Below are 26,190 nucleotides of genomic sequence, written 5' to 3' on the forward strand. Positions count from 1 at the left end.
GTTTTCAAGTATGTCGAAGATTGTTATAAGGAGGAGGGAGAAAAACTGTTCTCCTTAACCTCTGAGGATAGGACAAGAAGCAATGGGCTTAAATTGCAGCAAGGGTGGTTTTGGCTGCACATTAGGGAAAACTTCCTAACTGTCAGGGTGGTTAAGCACTGGAATAAATTGCCTAGGGAGGTTGTGGGATCTCCATCGTTGGAGCGTTTTAAGAGAAGTTAGAGACACACCTGTCAGGATGATGTAAACAATAACTTAGTCCTGCATGGTTCAGGGGACTAGACCTAGATGACCTCTCAATGTCCCTCCAGTTCTATGATAATGTAGGGTTCTGACTTTGAGATCAGGACACTGGATTTTACATGGTAGTGTTTACCTGACAGAGCAGTCCTTGAACGATGTTGACTGAATATGATTGGCTGTGATAAAGCTTGACAGAATGGGTTCAATCCAGCCTTAGCCACTGACTATGTGACCTTTGCATTCAATTTGTATATTTCTTTTCTAGTTCTCACTGTGTCACTTATGAGTTTGAACTGGGACCATTAGAAAGGGTTGCCAACAAATCCTGTAGTGGCACAAATCTTGTATAAAGGGGTCAAATGAGGTACTAAGACAAGGTATGTTTGCTGGTATGATTCCTATCTTGTTGTATATATCATTTTTAGTAAGTTAATAAGTATTGGTCTTATACTGTCTGTATTTCAAAATGATGCTGTGCTCTGTGGGGTGATACCCAGACAGTTGTGTCAGCTCTGACTAGCCTCCTTGATGCCTATTAAGGCCATTCAGCTATACAACTGACCCACTGAGAGAAGGCAGTCTGCCTTGTGACTCAGCAAAGATATGCAGGATTGCCATGTGACTCCAGACCCATTTGCTGTAAGTTTCCCAGAGAACAAAAGGTGTTCTTACCTGGGAAAAGCATAAAAGCTGATGCCTCATCTCCATCTTGTCTTCATTTCTGCTTCTACCTCTGGAGACTGGCTACAAACTAAAGCTCTGAACAAAAGGACTGAGACCTATCCCCGCTTGGATGTTCCAGAACTGATATGAACCTGCAGTTATTCTGTCACTGCTCAACCTGTATCAAGAACTTTGCCATTACTGTATGTAATTGATTCCATTTACTCAATTCTAGGTCTCACGCATCTTTCCTTTTATGAATTAAACCTTTAAGATTTAGATCCTAAGATTTGGCAACCGCTTTATTAGTTGGGTTAAATCTGATTGTATATTGACCTGGGTCTGGGGTTTGGTTCCTTTGACAGGAGAACTTTCTCTCTTACTGGGTGTGGTTTTCATAACATTTTCCCCAAACGAGTGGATGTGTGATACTGGGAACTGGGTGTCCAAGGAAATTGCTTATGTGACTGTGGTTAGCAGTGGGTGAGAACCAAATCCTCTTAATCTGGCTGGTTTGGTTTGCCTTAGAGGTGGAAAACCCCCAGCCTTGGGCTGTAACTGCCCTGTTTTAAGCAGTTTGTCCTGAATTGGCACTCTCAGGTGGGTCCCGCCAGAACCAGCATAGTTACACACTGCAAGGTAAGGTGTGATAGATAAATTCAGCAAAGCTTGTGAGGCACTTTGATGATGTGGTGTGGTGGTGGTCACTGAAATACCTAGACATTGGTAAAATGTGATTTAAAACTTGCTAAATTTGTTACCCATCACAGTGACAACACTCTGAAAGCCCATGTCTGTACTGGGTATCTTTTTTGCACTGGGTTAGCTACATTGATGCAAAACCACAGTGAGAGATGTGCTGTACTGGGGTCAGATGGGGCTTACAGTAGTGATTTGTTCTCTTTGTGCCAGAATACCAATAAGAAATGTATTAAATATTTTTGGACGTTTTTCTACATTTTCAAATATATTGATTTTTAATTACAACACAATACTAAGTGTACAATGCTCACTGTATATTATTTTTTATTACAAATATTTGCACAGTAAAAGTGATAAACAAAAGAGTGTTTTTCAATTAACTTTATACAAGTACTGTAGTGCAATCTTTTTATCCTGAAAGTGCAGTTTAAAAATGTAGATTTTTTTTTTGTTTGTTTACATAACTGTACTCAAAAACAAAACAATGTAAAACTTTAGAGCCTACAAGGCCGCTCAGTCCTACTTCTTGTTCAGCCAATTGCTAAGACAAACAAGTTTGTTTACATTTACAGGAGATAATGCTGCCCACGTCTTATTTGCAATATCACCTGAAAGTGAGAACAGGCATTTGCATGGCACTTTTGTAGCTGGCATTACAAGGTATTTACATGCCAGATATGCTAAACATTCATATGCCCCTTTATGCTTCAGCCACCATTCCAGAGGACATGTTTCCATGTTGATGATGCTCGTTTAAAAAAAATGAGTTAATTTAAATTTGTGACTGAACTCTTTGGGGAAGAACTAAGAACATACATAAGAACGGCCATACTGGGTCAGACCAAAGGTCCATCTAGCCCAGTATCCTGTCTATTGACAGTGGCCAATGCCAGGTGCCCCAGAGGGAGTGAACCTAACAGGCAATGATCATGTGATCTCTCTCCTGCCATCCATCTCCAGCCTCTGACAAACAGAGGCTAGGGACACCATTCCTTACCCATCCTGGCTAATAGCCATTAATGGACTTAACCACCATGAATTTATCAAGTTCTCTATTAAACCCTGTTATAATCCTAGCCTTCACAACCTCCTCAGGCAAGGAGTTTCACAAGTTGACTATGCGCTGCGTGAAGAAGAACTTCCTTTTATTTGTTTTAAACCTGCTGCCTATTAATTTCATTTGGTCACCCCTAGTTCTTGTATTATGGGAATAAGTAAATAACTTTTCCTTATCCACTTTCTCCACATCACTCATGATTTTGTATACCTCTATCATATCCCCCTTAGTCTCCTGTTTTCCAAGCTGAAAAGTCCTAGCCTCTTTATTCTCTCCTCATGTGGGACCCGTTCCAAACCCCAAATCATTTTAGTTGCCCTTCTCTGAACCTTTTCTAGTGCCAGTATATCTTTTATGAGATGAGGAGACCACATCTGTACGCAGTATTTGAGATGTGGGCATACCATGGATTTATATAAGGGCAATAATATATTCTCTGTCTTATTCTCTATCCCCTTTTTAATGATTCCTAACATCCTGTTTGCTTTTTTGTATGTCCCCTGCTCTTTTATATCTGCATTCTGCCATATTTCAGGTTATAGCAGTCTCGAATGATTACCCAGCACATGTTGGTTTTATGAACACTTTCACTGCAGATTTGACAAAATGTGAAGAAGGTACCAGTGTGAGATTTCTAAAGATAGCTACAGCTTTTGACTCAAGGTTTAAGAATCTGAAGCGTCTCCCGAAATCTGAGAGAGATGAGATGTGGAGCATGCTGTCAGAAGTCTTAAAAGAGCAACACTTCATTGTGGAAACTACAGAACCTGAACCACCAAAAAAGAAAATCCATCTTCTACTGGTGGCATCTGACTCACGATGATGAAAATGAACATGCGTCGGTCCACTCTGCTTTGGATCGTTATCAAGCAGAACCCATCATTAGCATAGATGCATGTCCTTTGGAATGATGGTTGAAGCATGAAAGGATATGTGAATCTTTAGTGCATCTGGCACTTAAATACCTTGAAATGCGGGCTACAACAGTGCCATGCGAATACCTGTTCTCACTTTCAGGTGACATTCTAAACAAGAACCCGGCAGCATTATCTTCCATAAATATAAACAAACTTGTTTGTCTGAGTGACTGGTTGAACAGGAAGTAGGACCCAAATGGCCTTGTAGGCTCTAAAGTTTTACATCATTTTGTTTTTGAGTGCTGTTATGAAACAAACAAACAAAAATCTACATTTGTGAATTGCACTTTCACAATTGTTTTATTGTTGAGTGCAGTTTTTTTGTACATAATTCTACAATTGTAAGTTCAACTTTCATGATAAAGGGATTGCACTACAGTACTTGTATTAGGGGAATTAAAAATAGTATTTTTGTTTTTTACAGTGCAAATATTTAATCAAATATAAATATAAAGTGAACACTGTACACTTTGTATTCTGTGTAATTGAAATCAATATATTTGAAAATGTAGAAAACATCCACAAATATTGAAATAAATGGTATTCTATTATTGTTTAACAGTGCGATTTAATCACAATTCATTTTTGACAGCCCTACTTATTATACCACTTGCCACCATAATATGCTAGTACCTGTCCATTAGTGCCTGTGCTAACTTCTCTGGTCTCACAACCACACTTATGAATGTTTTTAAAAAATGGGTCTCCCCCTTGTGTAAAAGGCTCAAACAGGAGAAACTGAACATGGGGGGCGGAGAGGGGGGAAATGAAATGAGTCATATATGAAGTGTTATTAGCACACAATAAATGGAAAAAAGACGGTCTCCAGTCTTTCAATTATAGTTAGGCTTAGCATAATTCAATTTTTTTGTAATTTTGATAGATATTTTTAAAGCATTTCATTTATTGATTTATATTTTCACAGTTGTGGGAAATTAGGGGGTGGAGGGTCCAGAGGATTATTTAATGACTATAGATGTTAGGATTCAAAAAATTAAAGTTTTATAAATCACTAAAACTCAAATTGTCTATCACTTGTCAAAATATACAAAGTAAATATTCTTAAATCAAAACAAAATGGTTCCTGCATAACATTGAGTGTAATATAATATCTTATTGAAAGGTGACATAGGGCCAGAAACAATTAACTCACAGACTGGCCTGACCCATGGCCGAAGTAGGAAGATAAGTAAATGAACAGAGCTTTGAAATGAAAGTCTGTGTTGTTAGAGGTAGAAGAGTAGATGTTCACTCAGGTCTTGTGATGTAAGCAAACAAGTCTTGTCTGTTGCTATAACTTTGATTCAAAGAGCAAAAAAGGAATATTGATATTTAGGAAGATACTTGAGTGAAATAGTATTATTGTTTATATGTCTCTTTGAAGTTTGTGGTAACCTGTATCTTAACTTGTTTTTAATGGATCAATTACCCTCTGCTAATTGCCAGGATGTTCGGGAGAAGGAGTTAAGCCTATTGTTTTCTCAGGCCAAAAGGCTGCTGGAAATGTATAAAAACCCTGGGACAGGATCCTTCTTCATCTTAAATTTGCTTTGGGTTTCAAGAATGGGAAACCCTAAGCCATAAGAATTGAGGTCCCCAGTCAGACTGGAGTCACCCTGAATATAGACATTGGACTATAATGTGTGAACTATTTCTAAAGGGACTTTTGGTAAATACAAGCTAATCTCTGCTCTGTATCTGAACCTCAGAAATTGAGTTCAAGTCTGTATGTATATTGATCTTCTAACCAACTCTCTCTCTTCTTTTTTTAAAGAATTTTAGGTTAGTTAATAAGAATTGGCTATAGCATGTATTTTGGCTAAGATCTAAGTTATAATTGAACCTGGGTGTGTGGCTGATCCTTTGGGACTGGAAGAACCTTTTCTTTTATATGATGAGATAAGATTTTCAGGAATCATCATCATATCTGACAGGTGTGTCTGGATGGAGGCCTGAAACTGGACTCTTTAAGGGAACTGGGTTATTTGGATTTCTGAGTAACCAGTGAGGTAATACAAGAGCTGTTTTGTGCTAGCTTGGTAAATCTAAGTATTGGAATATCCACCAGCTTTTGGGGTTTTTCTGCCCCATTTTGTTTGCAGTTCACTCTAATTGAGTGACCTCAACTGGCTCCCACGGCCAGCATCGTTACAACCTGTTTTAACTGTTCATTCGTTAGCCTGTTTGTAACAAGCCTAATTCAGAAGTCTGAATGACTGAATTTTGACTCATAAGTTCTCAAGCAGCATTTTTCTTATCTATAATAATAGAAATATGCAGATAGGAAAATATTTTATAGTCAGTTGTGTGTATGGTGAAATAGACCATTACTGACATTTACCAATAAAAATCTAATCCTTCCAAGCCTAATTATAGTGATCTTGAGTGTTACTTGTACCAATAGTAGGCAAAATGCTTTCCGACAAGTGATTCTTTCACTTGTCAAGGGTGAACGGGACTAGAGAGAGAGGGTGGAAACGGAAAGCTTTCTATGTAGCAGAGGCTTTGTTGTAACGGGAGCAGGAATTGGACTTTGGGGTCTGTTCTGAGCTCTAGGGCACAAACAGTCTTTTTCTGTGTTCGTACAACATCTAGCACAGTGGGGTTCTGGCCCATGACTAGGGCTCTTAAGTGCTAATAGAAATAACAATGGCTCTACCTGTGTGACCTTGGGCAAGTAACTAAACTGTGCCTTCATTTTCCCATCTGAAAAACAGGAGGATTCTTGCTTCAAGTGTATTTTTAAGGCTTAATTAGAGGATGTCTGCAAAGCACTTTGAAATGCTCAGAGGACAGTAAAGCATTGTCCCTGCCCAGACATAGTAAGAACACTCTGCAGCTTGTATATGTTGCTTTCTGATGGTCTTGAATGCTTTACAGACGCTAATGAAGTAAACTTCAAACCATCTGCAAAATAGGAAGAAGTGTCCTCATTTCTAGAGCTGGGAGAAACTGAGGGCAAAGGCTGTGACTTTCCCACTGTCATACAGTGAGTCATTTGCAGAACCAGGAGCCAGAAGCAAGGTCTCGTGCACCTAGTCGTGTGCTCTGACCACAGGTCCACCCCAAAACCCAAACTTCTCTTGACAGCTTTGTGTCTATTCAACCAACCATGCTGGCCCTTCAGTCCCCTGAAAACGTATCAGTAGCCGTTAAGCTCAGAGGTAAGTCTAGCTATATTAGACTGAATTTAGAAAGGAAGCTGTATAGATTGACAAGGTCTGCGATATTTATTGTATCCTCCAATGTGCATGCAAGGCTGTAATCTAGCTTCTGGGTGTACAGGCTAATGCAGTGGCCATTGTACACTTAGCAGCAGCTGTGGTATAGCTTTGGGCATCTGCTCCTGCTTTACTGACAGGGCATGTCCTAGGGCTGAAAGCTCTGCTGGGTTGGCTACTGTTGCACATCCTGTTGATATGCATTTGGGAGGGCCCTTTGAATGGCGGTAGGGGGAAAAACGTGGACCCTTCCCCTCAAATTCCCCAGTCGTTGCCAGAGCAGGCAGGCAGCTGGAAACCTTCCGGCCACTGCAGGAATGTGCGTAGGTTTCAGCAGCCATATTTCCAAGGGAAGGCTGGGATGTACCCAACCACAACAGAGAGGATCAGTTCAAAGATGTGTCTGCGTACTTCAGTCAGCAGCAGGGAAAGGGTTAAACACTGACCTGCCCACGTTGAAGGGCACTTTTCACCCTTCATGAATTTACAGGTTTTTTTCCCCACTAACTTCTTAAACCAGCAATACTTGGGATGTTCATCCTGTTTGTGTTTTTAAAATCTGGTATCAGCTAGGTCCTTTTTTGAGTCTGTGTGTCATGGAGAGTTTAAACATGGACTAAAACTCGCTTAAGCATAGTTCAAGCTCCACGGATTTCGAGTGGAATTGTGCCAGTCCACAACTGCATGAAACCCAGGTGCGCTTAAACAAGGCTTTTCCCAGCCAAACCATCTGAAAAGCCAGGTTAGCTGGAACTGTGTCTTCAAGTCTGAATTGTAGAGTATCTGGGCTCTCAAACACAAACTGAAAATGATTTTAAATTGGGACCGGGCCCCCAGCCCCCTTTTTTTTGATAGTAGTTGTGTTACAGTGGCACCGAGTCAAAGGAATCGTCTCTGAGCAGGCTGCCTATTTTTAATAATGCCCCATCACTAGCCCCACTCTGATTCCAAGACCTTTTGGAGCTGAAGGGACTGGTGGGGGGAATTGCTCTTAAATGGCGAAATTGAAAATTACTGTCCATGGATTCGAGGGCCAGAAGGGAACATTGTGATAACCTAGTCCCTAGTCTGGCCTCCTGTGTAGCACAGGGCTTTATAGCCAAGTCCCCCGAATAATTCCCTTGGTAAATTGTTCCAATGATACATTTTTAAGGGTGAGAGTAATTAACACCTTACTTCCAGTCTGAATTTGTCTAGTTTCACATGAAGCTATGAAACTAACACGGCTGCCTAAGGATTTCCCTTTAATGTCTGTGTGGCGCTGCGTAAGTGCCAAGCCTGATCGTTCCTTCTCTGGTAGAATGCTGAGGCGTAAACTGGTCGCATCAAGCGTCTATATCTAGGAAAAGGTTTAACAGGGGCGGCTTGGTTTCCTACAATGTGTCCATTTAGCATGACTGTCCATTTCTGAGTTTGGTGGCAGCTTGCCACCTACTGAAGCTGCTCCTGCCGCACGTCTTTTTGTGCCGTGTGCCTTTAAAGAAAGCAGACTCCTTGCTGTGACGTCTCTCTGGCTGTGGGCCAGGAAGCGGGGGAACCATCTCCTGCCAGCCTGAGAAGAAAACCAACAACTTTTCTTTTGTGTGTGGTTATTCTCCCTTTTTCGGTCTCTTCCAAGGGTTTAAATGCTAATGGCAGACTAAAACCCTTACACAGATTGTGGCTTTAGAAGTCTGGTAAGGCCTCAGTGAAGACTTTCTCTATCTTCCTTGTTTGTTTAAACATGGATGGAGGGGGGCGGCGTGGAGGGGGGTGGTGTTTTAAAAATAATAATAAAATCACGGTCTTCTAGCTCCAAAGTCGGGATGGGTTATCAGGATTCTTTAAAATCAGCAGGATCAAGATCTCCTGCTTGCCCTGAAAGGTGCGAATAAGTAGGTAAACTCTGAAGCGACAGGCTAAGTTTGATTTGCCAACATCCGGGAGTTTTGGCTTCCCGTGGAGAGGGTGTTTTTCTTTTTTTTCAAAATAAGTGTCTTTGTACTGACTGCGCTCGGTGGGGGGGGGGCCCTTTCATCAGTCCAGTGAGGGCTGGGAATAGACGCAAACCTGATTTTGGGGGGAAGGGCATTGAGAGAGATGTACGTAAAAGACTGTGGTGTTGGTTAATGACCCAAATGGCAAGCGCTCAAATTCAGGCAAATTGCTGCGTGCTTTCTGCAAAAGGATCACGCCTCCCGTTCCTCCTCTTTCCTCTAAATCCAGGGCAGAGCTCTGAGGAATAGGGAATCAGGGAGTGGGGGGAGGGAAGAGGGAGAATATAAACAAGCAGCCATGCTGGGGACTAGAGGAGTGGGAGTGGATCTTCCCTTCCTCTGGGTGTGTGGTTTGTTAGCAGAATTGCTAAATCCAAAGGAACATCCTTGCCTAACATGGTATTTTGCCTGGGTTAGCCACTCAGGTCAAGCAGCAGAGCACAGACCCTTATGTTAAAAACAGTTGTGTGTCTGTCCAGTGCTGCTGTAACTCCCCTGAACAGCCACGTATTGAACCGTTAGTGCAGCGTATTCTGTCAGGGTTGGATTTTACTCCCCTTGTGCTCAGCCCAGGTGAGGATACTTTTTAAGCAGTGGTGTGGGGCTTTGGGTGTCAAGGTGGTACCAGCAGGTGTAAGCACCGGTAGCAAAACTGAGGCTTTTGTTACATCACATTTGAAAGCTTTTATTCAGGTATCACCAACATGGATTCCGCCACCGTGAATGTGGCCTTGCAGCGGAATTACATTTTTCTTCCCTTTGATCCTTTGAGCTGCTGACCTTTCTTTCCCATCCTTCAAGTGAGGGAGCCTAGAGGAAGACAGCAGTGAGCATGTCTGCCTAAAGCAAGGAAGATCGATGGCTGGCATGTCCTCCTCCTCCAAGGGAATATATGGTCCCTACTCTCCCTAGGGAGTGAGCCACTCTGCCAGGCGTAGAACCGTCTGTCAGGCATCAGCAGCACCACAGGCTGGCTGTGACAAAGAAGTGATCTGAGCACAAGGCTGAGAGCGAAGAATGCTGGAGTTACAATCCCATCTTGGACACCGACTTCCTCTGCTCTTGGGCAATTCACTTAATTTACTTTTTTATTATTTGCATTGAAGGGCTCACCCAGATTCAGGCCCTTTTATGCTACCCATCCTACACCTTAAACAAGTTCTTGCCTTAAAGAATTTATAATCTAAAAGGCAAGAGGAGACAAACAAGTGGACAGGAGGAGGAAGGACTAACTAGTAACAGGATGTTTCACGTTGTGCCTCACTTTTTCCATCTGGATAACGGGGCTAGCGCCTCAGAGGTGTTGCAAAGATCAGTAACTTGAGCTAAAATTTTTAATCTTGTGTTCCCCAGATAAGAGGGGCCAGACTTTCACAAGTGCTGAGCATCACATTGAAGTCAACAGGAGCTGCAGGTGGGAAATGGGGCAGTTTGTTGAGGTGCACAACTTAACGCATTCAAGTTAGAAATATAGCAGCCTGGAGGGTTTTTTAAAAAAACGTGAATTTCTTGCAGTCACCAGCAGCTTTCACCAGCAAGTCTCTACTTTGCTCCCACTGCATCTCAGTCCTGATTTGGAGAAGCTACCTCTAGGGATGAGGCAACAGTTTCCCTGGGGTATTCAATCTTCTGGCAATCTGCTGAAATTGCCAACAAAGAGTGCCAGTTGTGATGGTCGTTTTTGTGATGTGAAAAGCTGCCTGCTAGGAATTAGACCAAGACTGTTTAACTCAGGTGCACTAAAGATGCTCACTACCAGAGTATCTGGACTCTTGTATAATCGCTAGATAAACCGTAACCCCTGTGAAGTTGGGAGCGGAATCCTGGACCTTCAGCTCTTGAATCTCTGCCACTTGAGCTCAAAGAGAATCAAAAAGTATCTCCCTTCATGTCAGCCACAACAGCCGTCAGAAGGTAAACATTTGGCCCTGCCAGCCTGAGCCAGGTTTGAACGAGTGAATCTGTGACCTGGAGGCAATAGGTTCTGTATCCTGTTAGTATTCCTTTGTGTGCTGGAATTTAGGTGGTAACAGGTGGAGTGTTTCCAGCAAAGCCATGGTTTGCGCAGACGTTCTCTGCTGTCTTCACCAGACAGTGGTGAGAAATGGTGTGGTCTAAGCAGACCTTGAAAACTCCAAGCAGTCACTCAACCGGCAGTGAGAAGGAAATCTTCCCTGGTGACTGAGGGTCTAACCCATGACCTTCTGTAGCATCGATTGGCTTTGGTCTTTTTAAGCATAAGTTCCAAGTCCTTGTGGCTGCAAGGAAAGCTCTCCCAACGGAAATGGAGTGTGAATTGCTGCAGTGCTGTCTTTCAGCATCTGTAGATAGACCCTCCATTATCGCTGCTGCTGCCCCAGGCTCTGGCAAACAGCAGCTGAATTGAAATGAACCAGACTGGTCCGTTTCACTGCTGGTGTTTAGAACCTGTGAGCCACAATGCCATGGTCAGAAATCAGGTCACTTTGTGCTCTTGCTTGGGAGAGCTCTGAGGAGCGGCAGCTAACCTGGGAAGTGGAGTTATCCTGGTGAGGAAGGCAACATAACAAGTCTGAAGGAGAGAGCAAGTGAAGGCCTGTCTTGCACCCCTTAAAGAAGCCAGGGAGCTCTGGAGTGTGCAGCAGAGATCCAGCGTTGCTTTTCCAACAGCAAGAAGGGGTCTGTGGACCTTCCTGTTCTGGCACCTACTAGCCAGAGGCTGATATGAGTGTCCCTAAGCAGCCAGTAGGGACAAAATGCCGGTAAAAAGTACAGCACCCTGCCCTTTCCTGGCAGTTGGGTTTGACAGTGGGCCTGAACCTCACTGGTGGGTGTCCCTCTAGCCCCTTCTTCCTTACCTGGCTAGAAGGTTTAATGCTCTGACTGGTAGGTATCTGAACTTCCTCTGAGCTCTGGTTATAAACACTTCTGCCCCCTCCCCAAATCTGAGTGGTGGCCCCCTTAGCCGTCCGGTCCCCTTCAGTTCTGTAGTGCCTAGTATTACACATGTTTTATCTGCGTTCATTCTCTGCTGTGCTGTAACAGTGCGGCAATCCCACAGGAAGCAAAGGTCGCTGCGCTGCCAGTGAGCTGCCATGTAACCAAGTGAGATGGGGTAAAGACGCAGGCTACTCCAACGTGCTAGTAATAGGTGGTAGCACTGGGGGGGGGGTGGTCTCCTCTGCTGGTGCTTACTGCAGCTTCCCTTAGCTAGAGCTCTGCTAATTGGAATCCAGAGTCTGGAAGTTCGATTTCATCCCCTCCAGCAGGTGGTTTGTGTTAGCTCCAGTCATCAGAAGGAAATGGATCTGGCAGCTCTAAAAGTGACTGGTTCTTAGTGCTCACTTCATGGTAAATGCCAGAGGTAGGAGTACAGCAGTGCCCTGGCTCTGCGGTGGCTGTAGGGATGGGGTGTCTCCCCTCCCTCCTGGGATAGCATTGGTGCTGCTGCGATTCCCCAGAAAGAGTTAACAGGAGACCATGGAGCAGAGCAAGGGGAGGAGTTTCTTATCATGGTGTTTGAAATGTGAGAAGGGCCCAGTACAGGAGCCCTTTCATCTCTCCAGAGAACAAGCCTCCCCAGCTCTTTCCGGAACACCTCTTCCCAGGTCTCCAGCAAAACGGGGGAATCTGACAAATTTTATGAGGGTTTTTTTCTCTCCCCGAAGGAGTCTGATTCTTCCAAAGAAACCCAGGCAAGAAAGAGAACCTGAAGAACCTTAAAGGGTGTGTTACAAAGCGCTGCCTTGGAAGCTTTTTAGGGGTGGGAGGCTCAGACGTGGCTAAGGAAAGTCAGATATGTGCAGGTCTTAGCTTTCAGCTCATGCCACCGCAAAGCCTCTAGTATGCTCCGCTGGGTGCATTTCCATGGGCATGTCTATTGGGCGTGGCTTTCCTGGGATTTCAGAGGGAAGGGGAGGAACCTAGCTCCCATGAGCTCTTGATCTCTGCCCAGCACTTGCCAAAGCTTTCGTAGGAACCCTGCTGATTTCAAAGTAATTCATTAACCGTGCTCTCCTAGCTTAGGAAGGACCATTGGCCAGGCTCATCCCTGGCAGGTGTGAACTGGGCTCTATGAACACCAAGAGGTTCTTGTTGACACTTCCCTCCAGTTCAACTCCACTGGTGACAGAGCGAGAATGCTCATGCAGACAAGGCCTTGAAGTGCATGGAGTTGCACCAGGGAGAGATTTAGCCTCATACACTGAAGCCTGCGATCATGCTCACTACAATTCTACAATCCATTCCTTCCTCGGTCGTTGTTCCCCCCCAATGTTTCAGTGCAGCCCTGGGGAGGAGGGAATCTCTCTTTTTCCAATGAGATTTGTCACTACCAGAGTGACCTAGCTAGTGTCTGGTTTGGTTAATTACATGCTGCTGACCTAAATTCCTTCTGCAGTTCCAATTGGCTACAGTGTTCTGCTGCCTTTCCTGCCCTCTGGACTGTGCGGCATATTCCCTGTGCTGTTAAATGACTGCTGTGTTTTGCCCTGTTGGTGGTTGTGTTTCAGCAAAGGGGGAAATAATCCCGACTTGCCCTTTGCCTGCCTTACCTGGCTGCTGTGAAGCATCGAATTGCTCCCGCCTCTCCTGGAGCTTGGCTAACATTCAGAGGCCTCAGAGTTGAGCCACACTTTGCTTGGTTTCAGCTTAGCAGTTCGTGTTTAGCTCTCCTCTGGGTTTTCCTGGGATCCTGCTCTCTTCCAGGTAGAGCAGCGTTGGTGCTTAGTAGGAACACCAGGGCTGTCACCCAGCAGAATCAGCTGCTGCTCACAGGTTGCCAGCTCCTAAGCTGAGAGCCTGCTGGAGCGAAGAGAAATCCTCCCCCTGCTGTGATCTGGGTGGGGGCGGGGTGGGGAGAAATAGAGCCAGCCGTTTCGTGGGGGAGGGGTGGGTAGGAAGAGCCAGAAGTAGCTGCTGCTAGCATCTATGCTGGATGCTGTTACAAGACCCCCTTCAACCCCCTGTAGCTTCCCCCAGTGGGCTCAGTCTCAGCAACTGGGTGTGGGGCTCAGAGGCTCCCTTCGGGGTGAAGGATGGGAGGCAGCAGCTGCCGCCAGCAGTGAAGGAAACCTGGCAGTCTGCTACAGAACAGGTTGTTTAAGGCCTTTATGCCACTGACTCGAGGGACGGATCTGATGGGGAAACTGATTTCCCACTCCTCCTGATGGTGGAGCCTTGGCTTGAAACTTTCTGGGTGGCTGGGGAGGAACCGGACTGAGATGTAGCCCTCTAAGGACCAAGCCCCTTGGCTGAAAGGCGATGGAACACAGTCTCGCTGTAGCTGTCTCGGGGGTCTGAATGAGGACGTCCTGCACCAGGTAGCATGCACTGACAGAATGACTTTCCAGCGCATTTCACAAAAATCAGCTACTCCTTGTGCTCCCCCTGGGAATCAGGCAGGCTCTAGCCCTGCTGCCCAGATGAGAAATAAGGCAGAGTGTTTTCAAGGCCAGAGGAAGAGCTGGTGTCAGAGCTGGGTTAGAAATTGGGAGTCTTTGACTCCAGTTCTCTGTTTAGTCCTGTACCTACTGCCGTCAATGGACCTGCTCCTCAGGGTAGCAGCGAAATGGGGGTCAGACAAAGCTTAGGAGTTGAAATAGAAGGCATTGTAGTGGTTAGGGGGCAAAGGGGGGTGCTGGGGAACAGGGCTAGTCTAAAAAATGCTTGGTCTCCACACAGTGGCAAGTCAGAGCACACGCCTTTGGGTACTGAAACACTCCAGTGTTTGTACTTATCCAAGATGTGGTAATGACGCGTCTCCACTGGTCTCAGGCCATGGGAAGGGATCCAGGGCAGCCCTTCTTGTGGTCCTTCGGACTGTTATAATTTGACTCCTTCCCCTCCCGTAGTGCTTGTATCTTAGCAGAACATCCCACCGCCCCGAGTAGGTTAGTTCCTTCTTTGGAACCCTGGTGCTCCCTCCAAGAGCCAGAGGAGGTGGCACCAAATGTTGTGGGGAAGGAGGAGACAGCGGATGGCTGCTAAATCTTAACTGGTGGCTAGTTTGGGACCGTATTCTGTAAATGGATATGGAGCGTTAAAACCAGGCCTACTGTAACTCCAATCCCTGCTTACAGCAGGGCTGGATCTGGCTGATAGAGTTCAGAGTACGTTTCTCTGGTCTCCCCATCATCGCGGCATTCACCACCTGCTCCCCACATCAACAGTGGGGAGATACCTTTAACCTAGAAGCCCTGCTCGCTGCATAACTTACAATGCCAGCAAAGATTAATGTGCTCTCCTGGGAGCAAAGATGGGATTCAGCGGACAGCCTGACAGTGGTTTGCTTTAGAATCAGCTATTCTACAGATTTTGTTTCCCCTACACTATGTCTGTCCATTTCTTGTCTATTTAGACCGAAGCTCTTTGGGGAAGGGACCGTCTACTATGGTCTTTATCCAGTGCCCAGCACGATGGGACTCGGATGTTGGTCGGTATCTAGACACTACTGTACTGTAATAAAATTGATTACGCCATTGAGAGAACAGCTTGGGGAAGTGACATAAACACACTGGAAATTTCCACTACATGTGTTTGACGAAGTGGGTATTCACCTACGAAAGCTCATGCTCCAAAACGTCTGTTAGTCTATAAGGTGCCACAGGACTCTTTGCTGCTTTTACAGATTCAGACTAACACGGCAACCCCTCTGATAATAAACACACTGTAGAACTTTGAATGGCTTTCAGCTGAGATGTAAACTTCAGGCCCTGACCCCTCTCAGACAACATAGGTCAAAGGCGTTTTTTAATTGGTATCCGAGCTGTGTTTCGACTTAGGTCCTCAGACTACTACTCCACTGTCCATTCAGGTGGATGTGACATTCTTTGCTGCTACTCCTAAACAGTTGTAACATCGTTGTGTGTGGCAGAAATGCATTGGTTCTACCCCAGAAGTGGCTGCATTTGTAGGCTGGATAAAGTGATTCCTCTGGACTAGTTCATAAGGAATTTTGAGATCTTTTAGGATGAAAGGTGCTAGATACATATCTAGCAATACTCAGCAGCAGGGGTCTGGAAGCCAGGAGACCTAGCATGTATTTGGCTGTACCACAGCAGAGCCACTTAACCTCTGCCTTCCTGCCAGTGAATTGAGATGCTGTCTCACCACTTGTGTAAAATGTGCCGAGATACTCCAAGGAAAGGGGCTATAGAAGCAGAGTAGCCTTTCATTCGTTCCTCACTTACCTGAATCCGTGTCCAGTGCTGGTTGTGTATGAATCTGCATGTTCCATTCAGGCTTTAACTACTTTTTTTTTCTTGGCCCTTTTAGGTTTGGAGGGTAACCTGGCAGCATCACAAAGATGTCTCTTCACACTATGAGGGCCAGTGCTCTCCTGGCCTGGGTAAAGTGTCCATGCCTTACTTCTGCCTGCTTGCCTTGCACTATGAGTGGATAGGCTCTGCTTCCCTTAGCACAAGGCCTTCTTAATTGCTCCTGCTTCTTTGAGCATGCACTTCTCCCTGGGGATGTGGGGTGGGGAACCTCCTCAGCAGCTCTGGGCGGGGATCAGCCATTAGAGTGAATGCAGTTGGAGGGTCACTGGTGGGTCTGGAGCCTTCCTGCCTTGTAATGTAACCTTCTGGGCTGCTCTCTGTAAGGCTCTGAGTTCTACAGATTTGACCGGGTAGTAGGTGAGGGTGGGGGGACGTTTGCTCACAATTCCTGTTGATGAGTTCAGTAACTCCTCGCTTAACGTTTGTCATTCTGTTCCTGAAAAGTGCTGCTGCTTTAAGTGAAACGATGTTAAGCAAATTCAATTTCCCTATAAGAATTAATGTAAATGGTGGGAAGGGGGTGTTAGGTTCCAGGGAAAATTTTTTTTGCTGGACAAGTCCTGTGTGTGTGTGTGTGTGTGTGTGTACACGTACACACACACACACAGAGATTGTTTTAAATAAACAGTTTAATACTGTCCACAGCAATGATGATTGTGAAGCTTGGTTGAGGTGGTGGAGTCAGAGGGCGGGATGTTTCCCAGGGAATGCCTTACTGCTAAATGATCAACTAGCACTTGGCTGAGCCCTCAAGGGTTAACACGTTGTTGTTAATGTTGCTTCACACTCTACAAGGCAGCACGAATGGAAGGAGGGGAGACAACACAGTGGAGAGAAACAGAGACACACACAGTGTGTGCAAGTGACAGAGATCTATGTTGCCACTTTAAATATCCTGACCCCACTCTATGTACATTGCCTTTTTAAGTAACTCGGCAAGTTGAAGCAGCAGCTGCTGCCAGCAAGCTCCCTCTGAACTGAGAGGTGTTGTCTGTTCTCCCCCCCCACCCCCGTTCTGTGAAGATGGGGTGAAGGAGCAGGGGGTGGGCAGGGGATCACCCTGACATTCCTTCTCTTTCCACCCACCCCCGTACAGCAAGCAGGAGGCTCCCAGGAGCAGCTCCAAGGCAGAGGGCAGGAACAGCACATGGCCATGCAGGGAGGGACAGCTGAACTGCCGGCAGCTGAAAGCCTGCTGGGCGACTGCCGCACAGGGAACTTCAGGGTGCTGATGGGGGGGCTGCCCCACCAGCTCGCTGCAACGGGCTGCTCTTTCTGCAAGCAGTGGAGAAAGCAGGCGGTTGCCAAACAGTGTTGTAAGGGAGCATTGTGCAGCTTTAAACGAGCATGTTCTCTAATTGATCAGCAACGTAACAACGTTAACCGGGATGACGTTCAGTGAGGAGCTACTGTAATTGGAAACGCTGGGCCCGGTCAGTCCTGCCTTGGAAACTTGCCCTGAAACCAGTGCAGGGGCCATGAGCCTAGTGACTAAAGCACAGCAGGAAGCCAGCAGAGACTTGGACTGGGGTTTCTTACTGTACAGCTGATATGACTCTTTCCGGTTAGTCTAGCTGTAAATGAGGCAGAAGGTCCTTGGCAGACTTTATGCTGCCTCTGAGCATCTCTAGGGAAGCGCATTATGAATGAGTCCCATGTTAGTGTCTTGTCTTTGGCTGTGTGACTGTCTTGTCACAGGGTGCAGGAGTCGTATTGGACATCCAGATTCAGGGCTTGAATTGGACCAGCTCCTGCCCTAGAATCTAAGCTTTCAAGGCCAAGGTCACCCAAGTCAGTCACTGGCAGAGCTGGGCGACGTGCTTGCTAGTGGATTCCTAGTTTTTGACTATCTTGTCCTATCCCCAGGTGAACAGCCTGAAGGTCGACAATCCCCTGAGTGCTCTGTCACAGCTTCGGGACTGCAGCGTCTTCCTCAAGATCATCGACAAAGTGTGAGTAGAAGCAACTACAGAGTTTCCCTTTGAACTGCCTTGCTGGTCTCTGACCAAGAATTAGAGGGTTTTAGGCTGCCACCCATCACCGTAATATCTGAGCACTAAGCCTATCTGCCATGGAAAAGGGTGGTGGGTCTCGAGCCTGTCCCTCAGCTGGGGAGCATTAGGGAGAGTCCCCTAGAGGTCTGATGGGAAAGGTGTGGCTGTTACCCTGGTTCCTTTGTGCAGTTTGCTCTCAAGTCCCTCCTTCTGCTGCCTGTTGGCTTTTCATTCACAGTAGTTTTTTCTGGTTGCAATTCCGGCTGCCCCAGCACTGAAGTACCTCCCCCACAGCGGGAAAGCTTGAATCCCCTGCACTTTGGTTCCTTAGGTTATTACAGATCCAGTCCCCTCTAAAACGGAGTCTGTCGCCGTGCTGACGAACCCTGTGAAAATGCAGTTCTGTCCTGGGAAGCAGAATGACCCGGGGGGTGGAGGGATGCTCAGTACCGACTGTGCCTCCAGTCTTCAGCATCAATCCTCTTGATGTACGCTTTTCACAAAATGATCACTCCATGTGTCACTTCTTAGCCGTCCCTCAAGGGAAACCTGCACAACACCTTCAGCGGGCGAGCCTGGGAGCTTATATTCCGAACTTTGCTAGACACTAAACATGATGGACTCCACAAAGGCACTGGATTTATGGCTCATTACAACAATCCGTAACGCACCGACCCCCCCCTTTGTCCTAGAGTGTGATCGACACAGCTCCACCAACACAGCAAACAGAGGCAAAGGTGTTTTTTCTAACTGGCAGCCCTGCAGGCTCCCCTGGAATCAAGCAGGGTACTTTCTCAGACACTGTGGTCTGTAGTTAATGTTCTGCTGGCAAAATCCTGCCTACTGTGACACCTGTGCAGCTCAGTTGCCTTCATCAGGGCCACACAGGTGTAACCCAGGACAGAATTTGGTCCTGCAGTTGGAGCTCTGGGAACTCCTCTAATGATGCACCATCCACAATAGAGTCCAACTCATCCTCCTGTAGCTGTTGGCTCTGAAGGGCTAATGGGAGTGTGTTTCCCACAAGGGCATTCCTCCTTTACCCTTCCGTGCGCTCAAGGTATAAGCCTGCGAAGTTTAGCACTCCCAATCTTTCCCCATTCCTAGGGCTCCAAGCAAAAGTCACCCACCTTTACCCAGTTCCTAGGGCTCAGGACCTAAACTTCTCCAGGTTTGCAGGTCCGTTTGCCAGTGAAAGAGCTTTACCCAGTAATATTCTTAACCTCTATTTATTAACAGTTACCAAAACAGAATACACACACTAAGCATACAGTGCTCCCCACTACCAGTAAGGCAGCTGAACTTTTCCTGGTGGCCAAGCAGGTTCTCTGGGGCTCCTCCAGCTTGTGCATGGCAGGGTGTTGAGGTCTGGCGGCTCTGATCTTGGGCTGTGTCCTGGAATTGGTTCCCGAAGAACTTTCTTTTAGACCTCAGTTTTTACAGTGAAACTTGAGTCCTGCTTAACTCTACCTTAACCAAAGTACAACATAATTCTTTGTCCACTCCTAAAATACTGTGAAACAATTCTTTACCCAGTCATACCCCCACCACATTAGTTGAGTTAAATCTTGCAAAATTAACTATGCAACAGACAATCAAAGAACCAGACAGATAAACAATAAGCGAAATAGGAACCGTAAAGGCAAAACAATAAATTACACATTTCACAACCACAACTGTTGAGAAGTGATTCCTTGCCAGACAGTTTCTGTTTCTTTATCTGGCAATGGTGGGTATTGTTAGGACAGGAGCCTTCTTAGCAGCCCGATATGACGTTGTTTTGATGCAGTTTAGATGGAATGTGAGGATGTGACTTTCTGCTTTTTAGCTGATGGTTGCTGCTGTCCTAATGTGGCTGCAGAAAAAGGCCTCAGACCTTTCAGGTGTCAAAGCTGCTCAACGCCTCCTGCTTGCGGGAACCACACAGGACAGCTCTGGGCAGTAAATAGGTGCCGTGTCCCATAGACACTCCTTGCCCTGAGCGGCACCATTCCAAGGCTGGGAGCTCCCCTGTCAATGCTGCATGGAAGGGAGTAACTTGGGGAAGCCCTGGCAGTGGTGAGGCAGTTCTCCAGCACTGCTACCCCCCCCCCCCCCCCCGCCCCCGCGAATGCCAGGCTTGCTTCTGTGTATCTGCAGGATTGATAAATCTTCCCCCCACCCCCATATCGCAAAGGGCTCTGTATTCATTTCCATAAGTGAGGAATGCAGAGACCTGGGGGGAGGAAGTGGTGTTACTCTGGGGAATGGGTTTGTAGAGTAGCTCTTTTGGGAGCAATGTTTATTGGCTGTGAGTTGGAGTGATTGGGTCAAACATAATGGAAGCTGAAGTAGTAGAAGTGAGCATGCTCCAGGATTTAGTTCTGTGTAATTATTGAACTAGAAAAGGAGGCCCTGGTAGGAGAGGGTGTAGTGAGACTCATTCACATTCAGACATCACACTGCATTTCAAATCCTTCCTTCAGGAGTCTTTGTGGAAGCCTGTGATCTATAATTATCTCTCCTACTGCGTCAGGAGAGCCCGTTCTTGAGCTGGGATCTGATTGTGTCAGGGGTGTGTGGGGGAAGAAGCTGCCTGCAGGGGGATGTATTTAGTCAGCCCTGGTTAATCTCCTTCATCTCTAACTCAGGTTAACAAAGGAGCGGCACAAGGAGCATGGGCTGTATGTGCCAACTGGGCTTGGCGGTAGCACAGGACCCAGGGCCTGTAGGGAAGGTGTTGTGGGACCTGCTGATTTGCAGGTGAACTCTCTGAAGTATGAGGAGACTGGTTTGAAAATCCCAGAGTGCTGACGCTCCGCATGCAGATTACAAAATTCCAAACGCAAAATCAGCATCCAACATTCTGTTTCACTGCCAGCCAAGCCGCTGAGTTCAAGGACCTTGGCTTTCCTCTGCAAGGGCAGAGGGTGTCAGGCTTGTCTGACATCCTAGGAAGGGTTGCAGACATGTGAGCAATTCGCGCATGAGCTAATGCAATCGGCTGTTGTAGGGGAAACGTGGCATCTTGAACTGGGCTTTGGCAGTTAACTCCCAATTCCCCTTCTTAAAAATCTGGTGCAGCTTTTAAATGCAGCTATCTAAGACTGAATGCAGGCTTGGTGTAAGAGTGCATCTCCACTGGCACCTACTGGTGTATGCAGGTGCATTTCCATGGCAGAATTTGCTCCATAATCTGTTCACGTTTGGGTTCCTAACATAAACCTTCTTTAAAGCACCAGAATGGTCAGACCCTTGTGACAAGCTCTGAGCCATTCTAGCAGAGCTGTGTGCCACAAATGGAGACACTTCCAAAGCTTTCCAGGTAGCAAGAGGCACTTTCCACACTAGCTACTATTGTGGAGCTGTGTCCAGATGGTTCTAATTGGCAAACTGCTTCCTCCCAGGTTAGAAAGAGCTGAGGGGGTGGAGTGCATGCTTTAAATCCACAACGTCATTCATTTAGTGGAGAAATGTATATTTGAGAGCTCCCTCTGCTGGCTAGTCCACAGCAGTAACATTAATTCTCAGAGCTGTGCTGTTGGGCTGGGTCACAAATAAGGAAATAAACAAAACCACACTTGGTCTGAGCCAGAGGCCCGACGTGAATGTCAAGCTCCCGCACAAACAGGGAGGGGCAGGTGTTTAGCAGTTGGACCTAGCTGGAATCTGGGGTGGCGGTCGAGAAGCATTTGTGTTTCATGGAGGTGGTAAGGGGCTCCAGTCATTTTTGTCAGGGTCTGTAACCGGCATGATGTGGGTGCACTCTCCCAATCCTGACGGGGACTCTCTGATCTTGGCTGGGCTTGTAATGTGAACTGGCACAGGAAACCAGCTAGGCTTGTGGTCTTGCCTAGCAGCCAGCCTGCCTGTAATAAAGCAACACGCTTTGTATAAGCAGCATCTGCCTCACACGAGTATCAAAGTAACCTGTGTGCCCTCTTTCAGCCATGGCTCTGAGGAGGGACAGTCTGTTCTGCAGCAGCCTTTGCCGGAGAGGATTGAGTTCATCCGGAGCTTTCTCCAGAGTAAGAATCTTGCAGTTGGGTCTGAGCTCACCACCTCCCCTGCGCATTACACCCCTGTGGTTGTGGCCTAATTCCAGGTGGTTCTAGGTAGAATAGGTCAGGCTCAGGGTCATCAATTTAGCCTAGGCCCCTTGGATGTAAGTAGTGCTACCCTGAATCCATGGCATCAAGCAGCAGTGCTTCTTGGGGGCACCTGCAAACGAGCACCCTAGAGGCATCCTGATGGCCAGACTTCCAGAGACGAGGGTGATGCTGTGCTCCAATGGCCGGTGCCAAACACCAGCTGCTAATGTTTGGTTTTCTAATGCCACCTGACCCACTGATGGGCTGGACCTTTGGGACATGTCCGTGACGCCTTGTGCCTCAGCCAGACCCAGCTGGAAACCCTGAGCTGGCTAGCTGCAGAGTGGAATCTCCCTAGGGGACATGGGGTCTGAGCTGAGAGATGATGGTTTGCAGGGAGCTGGTGATAGAAGACTAAAGGGAACAGAGGGATCCCGAAGGTGGTGCAGGGGAGTTTAATTGGAGGAGTGGGTTGCAGGAAGCACACTAAAGGGTGAAGCAGAGGGGTTTTTGGCAGGGGATGGCTGGGTTACTATGCCTATAGATATGAGGCATGGCTCTGTCAGTGAGCCTGCCGCTATATTTCATGTGGCCTATGGAGTGAAGGCAGAGATTCCCTTCTCCTTGGGTTTCAGATCAGTAGTGTCTTGTTTTCACTGTCCCTTGCTCTAATGGTGGGTGAGTGGGGGTTAGGATGGGAGGTTGGCCCACAGTGGCGTTGGAAATGGAAGATGAGGGAGGAGACCCCAAGGTCCAGGCTAGTCCATCCCCCAGGAGTCAGTGCAAAGATGTGTGCCTAGAACTCTCTGGATTCTCGTTGCAGAGCACTGCAAGCACAAGTCAACCATGGAAAGCCCCGTGTCCATACCGAAACTCTTGGAGGGAGAGGAGCTGGAGCTGGCCAAGGTACCTGTCTTTGCACCTGGACCAGTCGGGGATGGCAAGTCTTACGGGACCTTCAGTGTCACAGCCATCCTATCTAAACTTGGTCCTAACGGGGACTGTAACGGTGTTGGGATTCACCACCATGGCGCCTCCTACTGGTGACTCCAAGAATTAGCTCAGTCCTTGCAGGAGCGCCCTCTGCTAGTGATCTCCTGTCCGTCCTCTGCTCCTTTCCCCTTGTCTGGACCCACATTGCTTCCTGCCCAGCGGCCTCCCCTTCAGGACACTGCCTTCCAGCAGTGCCCACAGACTCACCCCGTTCCGGGGGTCTGGTGTTATTAGCAGACCTTCTCTGCGCCCCAGCCACTGTAGTCAAGCACACCCAAAAGTCTAACCCCTAGTGTCAGGGGTCTGGTGCAGTCCACTCTCACCACATCCACTGGCTAGGTGTTCGTGTAAGGGGGAAGGTGGAGACCCATGCCCACCCTCTACTCTGGGTCCCAACCTAGGGACCCTTTGGTGGCAGCCTTCCTGCCCTTCTTGTCTCCCCTTGTGTGCCTCTCTCCCTGGGCTGCTTTCCCTTTGCACTGGCTAGGCCCTTCCCTCAGGGCCTGTAGCCTGGCAGGTAGCAGGCTGGAGTTCCCTTCTACTCCCCTGAGCTGAGCCGACATTGTGCTGTCCCAGATGCTGGTCTCCTCACTCAGGAGACAGACCTTCCCTTCTGAAGGTCTGGGGGAGAGTACCTGCTGCTATTCTGGGCAGCCTTTTTATATGGCCCAGCCTAGCCCTCATCGGCTGGCTCTACTCTTGGCCCTGATTGGCCTTCAGTAAGCCCTTTTTTAATTGGCTGCCAGCCTCTGCAGCCTCTCTGGCTTACCCTAGCCCCCTCTCACATGGGGGTGAGGCAGCTGCCCCACCACACAGACCCAGTAGCTCACTGAAGAACATATGCATTTCAAGGGGTACAGCATGCAAGGTGGAGGTTCCCATGCACTGGGGAGTTCCTGGTTGGAGAGGAACAGCTGAGCATTTTCTTCCCCTCCCAGAGCCACTCTGTGAAGGGCATCTCAACCTGCCCCTTGTTCAAGAGCGCTTAAAATATAAATCTTAGAGTTGAGAACTCTGGGCAAGGGATCCTGTCAGATGCCCCTGAGCAAAGAGGTGAGTATCTCTGGCATATCTCCGATGTCTCCAGACACCTCTCCCAGCAGCCTAGTAAAGGCAGCAAGGCAGCACTGCTGGGATAGTGGAGTGACTCTGCATTTGGTTGTGTGATTTGTGAGGCCTGTTTCCCCTTTGTGACGCTGCAGTGTCTGTTTCCAGGTGACCATGCTGCTCCTGTACCATGCCTCCATGAGCACCAAAAACCCCAGGGACTGGAACGAATTTGAGTACAAAATCCAGGTAGCCATCGCCAACTTCATTCAGATTCCTGCTGTAGGCTTTTGCATAATGTTCCCCTTCCTCTGCTGCAGTCCGGTTCCCGGTTGGGTTCTCCCTACAGCCACTGCCCAAGCAATGGGTGTGAAAGAGGGGAAAGCATCTTCGCATCTGGGCTTGCTGTGTAAGCTGAAAAGGGTGGCCTTGTGGCTAAGGCTTGGGGTTCTAGTCCCATCTCTGCCACTGAGTTGCAGTGTGCCCTTGGGTGAGTCACTTCACCTTGGTTCCATCATCTGGAAAATGAGGCTACTGATGACCTGCCTCACTAAGATATTGAGATAGATTTCTCCTTTGAGACCATCCTTCTCCTCACCTTCCAGTGGATCCACAAACCCCTGCTGTTGGTGGATAGACTTGGATATGGACTCTGTGTTTCAATGCACAGAGAAACACCCTTCAGATTGGACCAGGCTTTAACTTCTGGGTCACAGTGTCAGCTCCCCAATACTTTCCCCTTCCCAGCACGACAGATTGGGGTACGGAGAGCGGGCATCCTACTGAACTGCCTTCCCAGTGCTTGCACTGTCGCTAAGCAACAGCTGCTCCTGTTGAGGCCAGGGGCTGCAGCTGCAGCATATCTGCTAACACTGATGGGTCTGTGTCGTAGGCTGAGCTGGCGACGGTCCTCAAGTTTGTGCTTGACAACGAAGAGAGCCTGAATGAGAACCTGGAGCTCTTCCTGCAGAAGAAAGGTGAGTGCTTTGTGGACGAAGGGTTAAAAGCAATGAATCATTCAGGCTGGCTTGGATGGAGTCATATAACCCAAAGTAGCATGCACTGCTGGCGCTAAACCTAAATAAGTGGCCAAGCCCTAGGTAGGGGGCAGTAGTCATTGGACATGATGTCAACACCATGCTGGCACATCTCCAGAGCCTCACTATGTCTGAAGGTTAATAGTGAGTGGCCTTGATGACGATAGCAACAAAACCGTTCCTGAATGTCCCAAGCCTCTACTGGAACCCCCATGTTAATACTCTTGCTTCTAGTCAGTAAGGGAAACGTTTTCTAGCAGCATGAAAACTGAAGTGCTGAAACTGACCAGCTGCTGCAGTTCAAGAGTGAAGTAGCAGCAGTGCAGACTTCCCCAGATGCTTCTGATGCAAGCCCGTGACGCAAGACAGAGCCCTGAGATGGCAGGGGCTGCCACGCACAGGCACGACTCCACGTATGCGCTCTGTACTAGTGACCCCTCCTTCTCCGGGATCTTGCACTGATGTATAATGCTTCTACGGGGCCTTTCTTCTCAGGGAGTCTCTCTCCCCTTGTGCCGTAACAGTGCAGGCCACAGCTACCAAATCTTCAGAGAAGTGGCATTGTCTGTATTTCCAAAACCAGAGCTCTTGGCTGCCACACTAACAGGCGATTATACAAACTGTTAACACAGCTAAGCGCTTGGTCTCTGGCTGGCTCTGAAAAGAATAGGATATTCTGCATGGGCACCTCACATTCTGGTGGATGCCAACGGTTTTGCAAACGGCACAACATACAGTGCGTCTAAAAGGCAGCTACCTCTGGGGAGGTAGCCAGGCGGGATCCCCACAGCACAGCTATGGAGGAAGGGGATGTTTTGCCTCAGCCACCAAAGTAGGCAGGGTAAACCCCTTACTCTTGGATTCCCATGTACAGCAACAAGACCGCGTGGGGAGGAGGGGTTTAAGGCCTTATCTGGATACCCCACAGTAACCTGTTTGGAAGGATGAAGGGCTGGGTTGACCTGTGGTTCCTAGAATCGTAGGTATTTCAAACCTGAGGCTTTATGCCTA

At 47.4% G+C, this 26,190-nt stretch overlaps 1 protein-coding gene across 6 annotated transcripts in view; it reads left to right on the forward strand.

Moving 5' to 3' along the window:
* Positions 1 to 26,190, forward strand: part of NUMA1 (nuclear mitotic apparatus protein 1) — a 73,705-nt gene that overhangs the window by 18,675 nt on the left and 28,840 nt on the right. For 2 of the 6 annotated variants that reach the window (XM_075061856.1, XM_075061858.1), the window contains exons 1-7: positions 8,392 to 8,479; positions 16,034 to 16,106; positions 17,905 to 17,990; positions 21,960 to 22,039; positions 22,926 to 23,008; positions 24,311 to 24,391; positions 25,035 to 25,119. In XM_075061856.1, coding sequence (XP_074917957.1) covers positions 16,065 to 16,106; positions 17,905 to 17,990; positions 21,960 to 22,039; positions 22,926 to 23,008; positions 24,311 to 24,391; positions 25,035 to 25,119 — 457 coding nt within the window. In that variant the 5' untranslated portion in view covers positions 8,392 to 8,479; positions 16,034 to 16,064. Of the gene's footprint in view, positions 1 to 8,319; positions 8,480 to 16,033; positions 16,107 to 17,904; positions 17,991 to 21,645; positions 21,722 to 21,959; positions 22,040 to 22,925; positions 23,009 to 24,310; positions 24,392 to 25,034; positions 25,120 to 26,190 lie in introns of those variants that run through there. The other 4 variants (XM_032792685.2, XM_075061854.1, XM_075061855.1 and 1 more) reach the window with 3 other exon arrangements.

This window comes from Chelonoidis abingdonii, chromosome 1, assembly GCF_003597395.2.
Source record: "Chelonoidis abingdonii isolate Lonesome George chromosome 1, CheloAbing_2.0, whole genome shotgun sequence".
Classification (NCBI taxonomy): Eukaryota; Metazoa; Chordata; order Testudines; family Testudinidae; genus Chelonoidis; species Chelonoidis abingdonii.